Raw genomic sequence first — 12,143 nt, 5'->3', positions numbered from 1 at the left:
AATTAATGTATAAGGTTCACTTTACAAAGTGTTGGCAAACCTCAGTCCCGCAAGGGATTGACAGTTTGCAGCGATAACAAGGTCCGATAGTTTAAAAATTAGAAATATTAATCATTTATGTTTCAAAAATCATCTGAATATAATTGAACATAAACCAAACTTCACAAATCTTATAAAATAATATATTCTTTTTTCATGCACGAGTTAAAAAAAATTAATTTTTATAAATATTGATAATTATTAAATAATATTTAAAGTAACAATTTACTGACTTGTTGGTAAGGTGGAAGATCGCCTTTGTATGACAAGTAAGTCTAAAAATTCTTTGACTGTAATACTACCAAGTGGTAAAATTTAATTAATTAAAAAGCCAGTTAGCATGTTATTGGTAAATTTATTTATAAACGTTTGATTATTTTACCTGTGGAAACGACGTTCGTAGTACGCGAGTTCCTGATCTTTTTGATACATGTCCCGTGTCCAGAAATATCGAGGTGCGCGATGATGCAGTAAAGCGTCATAGCGCGTATTGAATACGTATGCTGTCTCATACATTTTTTGTATATTATAAACAATATGACGATTTACTAAATAAGATACATATATGTATAACCATAAACAAATTCTTAAAATTGTCTTTACCTAACATCATCCAGAGACCTGGACGATATCCGATTGTATCAAGATGGTGGTTGACATTTTCTGAGATGTTGTCGCTTTTTACTGCTCTTCCAAAAACTCAAGAACAACATCTTATTGTGGATTCTCTGGTACAACTAATGTTATGCGTTTTAATATAAAATATTGGGCATAACTGTTTTACTTGCATATAGTGAAATAAACACCCTGATAATTGTGCATTCAAAAACACTGTTCGGGTGGGTGTTATTAATGCTGGCTCATAATCCGATATTATACGTTCTACGTTTCTTCGTAATTCGGGAATAAGGGTACAAATAAATGTAAACAATGCTGTGTACTGTTACGTCTCCGCGTGTGAAGCTAAGTTTTTAATAAAAATTAATTACTTAACTTTTGATGGTAGAAATGAGACCTAACTGTTCCACGGTCAAGGCAATTTTACAAGTCCTGCAAAGGGCTGGTGTTGTTGCAAGGAGAATATGTTAAGTTTGGCTGCTTAGGGCTGCTGTCACCACTCCTGAAGATGTTTGAAAGTGCCGGGTCAGGAGGCCCGGGTAAGAAAGCCGTAGAGTGGACTCTGTCTTCAAGCCGGTCTATCCGCTCCTCGATTTTATAAGTATAATCCTGTATTATACTTATTTTGCAAATTGGATGAAATGGTATCAAATAGTCGTAAGACTATGTATTTTGTAGCAGTAAGCAAATGAAAAAAAAAAAAAAAATGACGTAATAACTCTAAGTTTTAATACTCGAAAATAAAACTCAAGGATCAAAAAGGTTAAAGAATACTATGAAATTTATTCAAGCGAAAATTATAAAGTGACTGCTCAGTTAGAGGTCTAGTCGAGGACTTATCGGTTTCAGAATACAAAAGCAGTGTTACCGGAGTTGGCTATAATCACTTTCTTACTCTATACGCCTCTTTCTTATACGCATGAAGAATAATATAACTTTGTTCTTTAGTATAAAATAATTATTATAAATTTCATTGCGGTTTCGATGCTAAAATGTAGGTGAGAGCTTTTACATGATTTTAGTATTTTACATTATTTTTCTGACTGCAATATTAAGGAAGATATGAGGTCCGAAAGACGAGAAAAGTATCAGGAGAGCAGGAGATCTAAGGAGGTACGTCACGCTATTGAGAGGCGGCTGATAATGGTTTCTATTAGTACTGGATTTCAGGAGGTAGTTGATCATGGTTTCTGTTACTATTGATTTCTGTAGAAAGAGTGCGTTTTTCTAAAGCTAAAATAAAATGTGTTTTATATGTATGAATAATATAATTTTTTAAATTTCTAAATTTACTCGTAGCAGAGAGATTATATAAGGCACTTATGGTCATGACTTAATCTAACGGATATAATAGAAATAAATGTTAGTAAATTAATAATAATATATGTGTATATTGTAAGTGCGTTTTTACGCAGCATGACTCGTTTGTTATTCGATTTATTTATCTTCTTTGGATAATTTCTCATTTACCACACGGTAGTCGGTTACCATACGATAGTCGGTACCGCGGGGTAACAACTCTCTATGTTCAAACGGGTTAGCAGTTGTCGGTAAGTTATCGACGCTAGTCATGGTAATGGGTTCAAATGCAGTGTATGGTTTTCTACGTTCTGATTTCTGATTTGATTGTAAAGTATTATTTGTCTTTTTAGAATCGAAAAAGTTTGGCTGTGAATTGGCTGACGTCACAGTACATAGCACTAGTCATTCGATTCGTTAAAGCGTAAATGACAGGAAAACCCTGAAAAGTTGTAATTTTATATAATTTGTAAAATAGATGTAAATAATAGACAATTATTTTATATATTTCTTACGACAAGCAATCTTGTAAAATGTATAATAAATAACTGTTTGACATAGACAGACACAGCGGGCTCTCATGGTCTTGGCTAGAAGTAATAAAAAAATAAGCGTAGATAATTAAAATATACATAATTTAAAGACAAACGTAATTTTTTGGTGCCATAATTTAGCACTAAAAAAACACTACAACCTCCGTATCATGTTGTTTTGTTTTATTATAAATAGATATCAGTAAGATACTTACGTCAAATGTACTGTCCATGTAAAGCACAGTGCAATTTCTTAAAGGCTCCATTATCTCTTCATGGATAAAAACTAAAGCGACGGATCCATCAGTCCCTGTACATGACCCCCTATAAAATCCAGAGATTACTAGTGCAAATATCCTTATAGAATCTTTGAGTTCATCGAGACTGTGCGGAAGAGGTGGTACATTTAATCGTCGATGAAGTAACATTCATGATCTTAATCTTTCTAATGTGAAGTGTCTCGCACCAACTCGATTTCTAGTATGTGCAAAAAATATGTATGTATTTTATGATCAACAATATTTTTAGAGAAAATGGTTTTTTTTCTATCTGATGTTGTCCCTCGGTGGTGATCAAGAATATTGATTTGTCTGTATCGGTCTTCCCGAGGCAGGTTGTGTGGTGAGAAAGGAGAGAAAAAACTTTAAAACATTGTCTCTTTTCTTCTCAACGTTTCGACGGACAATGCTGCCCTCATCAGGAGACTGATGTAAAAAATTTGTGTTTAATAAAAACTTGTTGGTGTATAATAATGTACAGTGTAAAATAAAACTTACAATTATAGAGAAAATCAGTACAAAATTTTTTAGATTCTAATTCGCGCGAGTCGAAATTTTCGTCGCGTTTATATAGCGTAGAGCAATGAGAAGAGAGTCGAGCGGCCGTCTTGACAATTTCTTCCGCTATTGACGTCAGAGCATGGCTTATGTTTGTTTTGTTTGCAGCTGGTGTATAAGAAGAGTGTATACTGTATTTAAATTTTGTGTGTCTTCCTTCTTATTAATACCGTTTTCTTGTAGGTGTATGTGTAGCATTTCGGAAACTAGTCTTTTATTTAAATTGATCTCTCTATCTTTAATGTGATAATTATCGAAATTGAATGTGTGATTCAAATTGTTGATGTGATCGGAAATTACAGTATTGTTCGATTTTTTGTGTTCATTCACACTGTACATTATTATACACCAACAAGTTTTTTTATAAACACACATTTTTCACATCAGTCTCCTAATGAGGGCGGCATTGTCCATCGAAACGTTGAGAAGAAAAGAGAAAATATTTTTTCTCTCCTTTCTCACAAAACAACCTGCAAATCAATATTCTTGTATTCTTATTGTTATTATGATGTTTTTATAGATATCTATAATAATTTATACTTAATTATTATACCTTAATGACACTTGATTGTAAATAACATCAAAGGGATCGAAAGTTGTCTCACACACTCTATATATCTCTTTTCTAAACTCATACTGCTGTAGGCAATCTTCTTCAATAGGATGCGGAATGTGTTCACGCACCTGTACTATTGACAAATCGTCATTGTCAATAATTTTGCCTGGACAAGCTGTGATTGATCTTGTGTTGCATCGATAGGTGGGTGTTTTTATACCCGGTCGCCAATCGCGATTATATAGGTAACCACCATGAAAATACTTAGTGGAATCCTTTCGAATACCATCGAGTACTGTCGGGAATTCCTGCAAATTTTAAAAGCTATAACTTAGAATCTATAAATTGTAATATATAAGTAACTAAATAAACATGTATACACAAATTAATTAATATAAATGGCATTGAGAAATATTAAAACGTATTTTCGTTAACCATTATGCATTTGAAGATTATCAATTGAGTAGTGAATAAAATAGTTAAAATAAAATAAAGTTACTTTGTCAAATTACAAAATAAATAAATAACGAATATAATATAAATATGATATCTAAATAAAACTAATTGTTGTACTTGAATAAAATAAATTACTTGTGCAGCAATTTTGATACGTAGGAAAACTCGCCATCCAATTTCTCACACACGTGCAAAAGAAGTCAAAGAAAAAAAAGTCGTGAGAATGTGGAAAAAAGACAGAGTCAGTGAAAATTAAAAATGAATAATTTTGCGTTAGTGGAACAATTTGAAAGCAATACTTTTAAATCTTATTACAAAATACGTAGCGGGAAAAAATGTAATCTTGTAAAATATGCCCTCCTTATCCGACCTGCTTTCTATTATATTATTATTATTATTACTATTATTATTATAGAATAAAGAATGTACTTGGTTTAAAATGAATGAACATTGTAAAAAGGTGTGGAAAATTTAATATTTGTATCTAACGCATCTAAATTTTTGTCTAACGTGTAGTGAAAATTACAATTAAAGAATAGTTTTAAATCGCGTGCACGTTTGCGGAACGAGTTGAAGGCGAGTGCGCATAGCGAGTCAAAGCCGCGTGGAATCATAAAAGGGAGCAGAAGGCCGTTTTTATAAGACATGTCTGATTTTCGCGTTTTTTGGGCTTGACAAAGGGCTAATTGCCGTTTTACGACTTGACCGTGGACTGGACGAAATACTCATTCAACATACTCTCAGGTCCTCCTAAACCACTACTACTAACACTTGCAATTGAGCGGTGATGCCATCTATGTAAAAACAATTAATTTAAGAAAATTTAGGTAATTTTCAGAAGCGGGTGTTAAAACTCTTTTGCACCTGATAAATTTTTTTTTCGTCAGACGGAAAACAGCGACTTTAGTCTCACTTTTTAGGCTTAATAAAATCGAAAATCGTGCACGTCTTCTAAAAAAATAATGTGGGAATGCGTGCTTAGAGTATGTGTGCGTGATAGAGAGAGAGAGAGAGAGAGAGAGAGAGAGAGAGAGAGAGAGAGAGAGAGATAGGTCTTTATTTGCTAAAAGCAAAAAATAATACAATATATATCACAAAGACTGTGTCGCATACAGTCTAACAAAAAGAGAAAATAAAATATACAAAAATACCGTCACATAAAATCACATAAAATCACATTTCGTCATATTTAATTATCACATTAAACTTTTCTAATATTACGCTGTACATTTAAGGTTAGGTCATAGACCTATCCGTATTGCACGTTTGAAATCTAAAAATACGTAATACTGGAAGAGTTTTTACGGCCTAAGGGCCGAGTTTGACTAGATTAAAACTATATTAAGATTAAGAATGCAGAGCCAGAGGGCTCAAAGTCATCACGATTCAGTGACCAGCAGGTGCCGCCGTAGTGCCCCCTTGAAGGAGGCGAGAGATGGCAGGTTTCGCAGAGTAGAAGGGAGAGAGTTTCAGAACCGAACACCCTGGACCTGGAAGGCCCTAGCCCCAGTTTGAGTACTCACGGTAGGGATGCTCAGTTCCGGGGGAACTCCCCTACTGGAGGGTCTTTGCTTGTGTTTATTAAACTGAGGCCAGATACGAAGGTTCACCGATCCGGATTATTCTGTATAATAGAATGGCCTCAAAGTAGAGCCTTCTGGAATCGGTGCAAAGCCATTCTAGATGCCTCCGGTAAGAAATGTGTTCATCCCTCCTAACCCCGAAGATGAATCTCACACACGAATTGCTCAGTTTCTGTATCCGTATTCGTTGTTCGTTAGACGCGTCCAGGATAGTCACAGCACAGTAGTCGATGTGCGGTTGTATAAGTGTCTCAACTAGCCTTCTACGAAGAGTCTCAGTGGTGCAGCCCCTGATAAACCGCAGGCTATACAGGGTTTTATTTACTTTTTTCGTGATAGCATCCACCTGCGATTTCCAAGTAAGTTTGCTATCCAATACAACACCGAGACTCTTGACCGTCTCACCGAATGGGACGATCACTCCGTCCGGCAACGGAACCCCAGGCAAGTTCCATGATTTAATATCGTTAACGTTCTTCATGGACTCGAAAAATATAGACTTGGTTTTGCCGGGTGAGAGAGAGAGAGAGAGAGAGAGAGAGAGAGAGAGAGAGAGAGAGAGAGAGAGAGAGAGAGAGAGAGAGCTAGATAGATAGATAACTTTATTAACACCAGTGGTCACATTACCGTATGGCGTATAACAATCAAACTACAATAGTAAAATAACATTTCTGAATGAATTCCAAAAAATTACGCAATCTATCAAGCACTTTCAAAGTAAAACAAAATAATTTCAGCGCAGTATAACGAAATTAATAGCGTAGGTTACGCTCTCCTCTCAATGTATGATGCACGCTTATGCGATTTGAGTCCTCTGTCCTTGCGCACAAAATTATAGCCAGTAATATTAAAGTTCGAGGATTCATGCAGTGGCGTAAGCCATGTTTCGGAAATGGATAAAATGTCAATTTTCAAGTTAATAATAAATTCCTCGATTTCAACAAAATGAGCTTTAATAGAATTTGCATTTAGCTGGGCTATGCACAACGTACTCGATACTGTTTTTAACTTATTCTCAATATCAACAATTGACAAACAGCTTGTGTTGTTATATTTCTTTGGCTCGCGTGATTTATGTCATTGCAATGATTCTATCGCGCTAAGTTACTATATTAATAATCTCGTGTCATCTTTACGTACTAAAACATTATCATCATGAACCCAAACATATTTGTAGCCTAACGAACGAGCATGATTTTTGGCAGCAGGATACAAATTATTCGCATATGGCGACAATATTTCATAGAAATTTATAATCGAATCACCTCCATTAGTGTACAAATCACGCATCTTTAAAATACCACTAGAACGCTTAACCTTGAGGACGTTGTCGCGAACACAAAGTGATTTAAACTCGATAACATATGAGTAGGTACCTATATCTTGTGACTGACCATTTGGAATAATAGCCTTCCGCGCATGTCTTGATTTGATCTCCTTATAACTGTACACATCAGATAACTCGGAGTCTAAGTTTAATTTATGAAACATTACAGCTGTTAGGTCTTCCAATGGGGTCTGGCAATTTAACGGTATTCCTGTGACCTTGATTTCATACTTCGCATTACCCCTTGCCTGTCTATTTTTTAAGCCTGTAAGTTCGATACGCAATGTAGCATTTTCCTCCTCCAAATCTTGCAAACGCTTACTATGCCCTGAGATGTCTACGAGCAACTTATCAACTTTTTCAGTAAGGTTGTTAGTTGTTACAGTTAGATTGCCTACGTTTGAGTAAGTAGAGACCACTTTACGAACAGCAAGTTTGTCATCTAACGAAAGAGTGCTCCAATCATCTGGTACATCCATAGCGCAATTTCCTGACGCAATGTCTTGACTAGAACTATTTGAAGTACCTGGTTGGGTATCTAAATCCGTACTATTGCTAAGCGAGCTAACGTCGTGAAACGAGTCGGTATTTAGATCTCTAGCGTTGTCGAAAGCAGAATCACGATTATAAATTTCGGTGGAATTTTCACGCTGAGCACTGATTTTGTTTAAGCTATAAAAAGTCGATTGACAGCAAGGTTTACAAACCTTCGCACTTACAAATACACATACTCATACCGCTACGAGTTGGCTGTGGTGCTCAACTCGTTACATGCAACGGGGTGAGACTTTACGTGAGAGGAGAGAATCACAAAAGGAGATGCCGGGAGCGACAATCGATCCGGCGCTCCCGAGATCTCTAGGCGCGCGTGTTACCGCTTGAGCCAACGCCGCCCTATTTCGGCACTCTCTATCCTGCCTCGATTACCGGCGTGGCGAGGGACGTTGTTCCTCGTTACAATGTAGCTAATTTGGTACAATAATTTGATGGAAAAGTATTTCGGTAAATGAATATATCAAAAAAACATGCCAAGAATATGTTATCACCAGCAGATTTAATTCCAATTTTAAAAATTAAATTAAAAGGGGAATTTTACAAGGCAATGTTGAATGCAATAATCAATACTATTGAAGATTTCATAAAAGCAATACGACAAATATACCCATCTACTGAGAATATGCACTCTCTGTATGGGCAAATCGAAGAAATTTTGCAGAAACGAGACGAATTGGTTCTTAGTTTTGCCAATAGATTGCAAGAGTTAGTGCTGAAGATTAAGGACAGCAAAGAAGTACAAGATCTCACAGCAACAGAAAAGGCCGCGATTGAAACTAAAATAAATAATGATGCTTTTCAAGGTTTTAAGGAAAGTTTAAAGCAAGAAATCAGAATAGAATTGGGAGCAGTAACCGATTTAACAGAAGCCATTACAAAAGTGATAGAAATAGAATCGAAATTCAATAAAAGAGGAATTTTATGCAATAAAATAAATAATATATATAGCAATTCGAATAATCACAATACAAGTAATGCTACTATATACGCGTGTCACATCTGTGACAGTTATGGGCATGAAGCATTATTCTGTCATAATTCGGGATGTGAATATTGTAAAAACAAGGAGCATTTATCGAACAACTGCAGAGAAGTTAAAGATGAAATTGAATTAATTTGTAAATTTTGCAATAATCAAGGACATTCTACAGACACGTATAAACTGAATAAAATTCAAGGCAATCGTTGCCAATATTGCCAGGTTATGGGCCATACTGTGACTCAATGCCCATTTAAAATAGAACATGAATTGCGTTGGAAGTGTAAGGAAAGTGGTCATGATCCAACTGCCTGTACAAAAAAGGTAGATATTAGCAATTCATGTGAATTTTTCAATAGCGCGGGCCATACGATAAAAGCATGCCCAGAGGTTATATGCAAACGATGTAATCAACTTGAACATCCAGTAATAACAGATTTATAATGTGCTCAATTTGTAATGCAGAAGACCATGAAGCCATATAATGTGAAAAAGTCAAAATATTAGTAGCGCAACACAAGACAAAATCTTTTCAAACGAATTTTCAATGTCAAGTCTGTGATGAAATAAGGCACTCAGCTAAAAACTGTCCTCAAATAGGTAATTAACAGCAAAGTTTTAATAATTCAAATAGTAAATATCGAAATTTTAATAACTATGATAATTTTAGAAAATATAGCAACTATAACAATTAAAATACTAATTTTCAAAATACAAATAATAGCCAAATAAAGTGTGATTAATGCGAAATGCGTGGTCACCCTGTATATAAGTGTAGAAAATTGAAGAATTTAGAAAGTATTGCTAGAAGAGAGGAAAACTGCACATATTGTAACAAAAGCGGTCATAACATAACAATTGTACCGAAGTAAAATCATTGGAAATGCGCGCGAGTAAATTTTGCAGTCTCTGCAAAAATACAAACCATATGAGAGAAGAATGTTTCCGATTACAAAACCAGCAGAGCGTAGAGTCGGGAAACGAATAAAGTCTTCTCAGACCGAGTGGCCGAGAAGTTGCACACAAATCCACTCAGCAATACAGAAAACACGGTTAAAACAAATGTCGTAATATCGTCTCAAAATTAGAACAGGGCAAATTATGAAGATCACGATCGGCAGGAGGTTCAATCGCTTGAGGAAAAAGAAATCAAACTAGAAATATATCATTTAAAATTGGATGATTTATTAGAATATATTGAAATAATAAATCCTAATTCTAAAAATTTATGTAATTACTTGTCGATAGTGGAGCACAAACTAATATAATAAAGCAAAATCAAATTCCTATAGGAACACAACTGCTAGGTAAAAAAAAATATTATTATACGGCATCGCAAATAATTCGACAAAAACATTAGGTATAGTAGAACTACCGATAAATGGCAAATACTTTGATTTTCACGTAGCACCTAATGATTTTGTGATTCCATATGATGGAATACTTGGAATTAAATTGTTAAGAGATAGTAAACTGCGTTTAGATGAAGGGTACTTAGAGGTCAATAATGTAAAATCAAAAATGTAATACAAAAACCGGAATGAAGTTATGCCAAAAAGAAGCTCTGAATATAATTTTGAAAGAAATTATTCGCGACAATGATGCATATAATATCGAACAACAAAATATTTTAAAAGAAACGGATCATGAGAATAATATTGATAAAATCAGAATGCAAGATGAAGCAAATCAAGAGATTTTTGAAGAGAGTAGAACTAGCAAAATCAGTAACATAGAGGATGAGTTAAAGCAAACTGAACAATCACATGAAAAACAGAATACAGAGATATATGAGGCAGAACCATTACTAGAATATGATAGTGTTACTGAAAACACATTTAATAATGATGTTTACGCCATTTTAAACACAATATCAGAAATCCACGAAATAAATGACAAATCAGAATTACAAAGTTTACAACAAAAAGATAAATGAAAACAAGCCTAAAAAATTGGAAAATTTTTTGAAAAATGATGAGAAAAATATAGAAAATTTTATTTGACGTAAATACAGTATTACGAGAGCAAGTAACGCCTGAAAAAGCGCCAACCTAAAGCAAAGACCTGAATTATAAGGAGATATTAAATATTATGAAGGAAAATAATATAAAACTATCTAAAGCGAATAAAAAAATTATTTTTGAAGAAAAAAAATATCAATATGTTTTAATAGACATCGATTATATACCAGAAGGGGCTTAAGTAGTAGAAGTATTTAATATAGATGAGAAATTAATTATACATATAGAAACTGAATTTTTAAATAAAAACCAGGAAAATAAAACCAGAAAACCGAGTCAGAAAGAAAAATTGCGAAAGATTGCAATTAAAAAACGGAGGTAAAAGAAACGACGAAAGAATCGAGCGCATGATAAATCAATATCCAAATGTTTTTTGGATAGAGGACGATAAATTAGGTATATGTAACGTAGAACAACATGAAATCAACTTAACTTCTGAAAAGCCAATATACGTAAAGCAGTATCCATTAGCACATACATCTAAGGAAATAGCTTTAAAAGAAATGGGCAAATTACAAGAAACGAAAGCAATCAGAGAAACAAAAAGTGCGTCCAATGCGCCAGCGTTAGTAGTCCCGAAGAAGGAGCTAATCCCAGGAGAGAAAAGATAGATTAGTGATAGATTATAGAGCCTTGAATGGGGTGATTATAGCCGATCCATATTTACTTCCCAATATTAATGAAATTTTAGACTTAATTGGAAAGAGGAAATATTTTGATGTATTAGATTTAAAATCTGGCTTTCATCAAGTAAGACCTTCGGATATTCACAAAACTGCATTTAGCCTACATCCATTAGGAAGATTTGAATTTGTCGTCCTATCGTTCGGTCTTAAAGACTCAGCCCGGACTTTTCAGCGGGTTATAAATAAAGTTTTAGCCAAATATATTGATAAAATATGTTTTAATTATATTGATGACATCATTATTTTTAGTGACACGATTGAAGAATTAGAGGAAAGATTCGGTCTAATAGCTCAAGCATTAATAGAAGGGGGGCTCAAATTAGAGCCGGAAAAATGTGAATTTAGCAAGACGTGCAAGGGCATGTTATTAGTGAAGCAGGTATAAAACCAGATGAAAACAAAATACAAACAGTAAAGAAATTTTCAATTCCCAATAACGTTAAAAATGTTAGGCAGTTTTTAGCTTTTATAAATTACTATAGAAGATTTATTAAAAATTTAGCAGAAATGACTAAGCCACTAACCATATTACTACAAAAGGATAGGTCAGTTACGTGGGGATTGGAGCAACAAACTGCATTTGACAAACTCGTAGAATCATTATGTTCAGCACCGGTCTTACAATATCCGCAATTCGATACACCGTTTATAATAA

General features: G+C 34.3%; 1 protein-coding gene across 3 annotated transcripts in view; it reads right to left on the bottom strand.

Moving 5' to 3' along the window:
• Positions 1-1,420: 1,420 nt before the first annotated feature.
• The window catches only part of LOC103315351, a 59,359-nt gene continuing 48,636 nt past the window's right edge, over positions 1,421-12,143 (bottom strand). For 2 of the 3 annotated variants that reach the window (XR_004227179.2, XM_031927007.1), the window contains exons 2-5: positions 3,879-4,189; positions 2,705-2,966; positions 2,472-2,546; positions 1,421-2,398 (exon numbers count right to left, since the gene is read on the bottom strand). Coding sequence is in view for 2 of the 3 variants with exons in the window: in XM_031927007.1 (XP_031782867.1) it covers positions 2,918-2,966; positions 3,879-4,189 (360 nt within the window). In the remaining variant the exon portion in view is untranslated. The remainder of the gene's footprint in view (positions 2,399-2,471; positions 2,547-2,704; positions 2,967-3,878; positions 4,190-12,143) is intronic. The other variant, XM_031927006.1, reaches the window with a different exon arrangement.

This window comes from Nasonia vitripennis (assembly GCF_009193385.2).
Source record: "Nasonia vitripennis strain AsymCx chromosome 3 unlocalized genomic scaffold, Nvit_psr_1.1 chr3_random0008, whole genome shotgun sequence".
Classification (NCBI taxonomy): Eukaryota; Metazoa; Arthropoda; class Insecta; order Hymenoptera; family Pteromalidae; genus Nasonia; species Nasonia vitripennis.
Note: the sequence above shows the minus strand (reverse complement) of the source record. Positions and strands in the feature narration are given on the sequence as shown.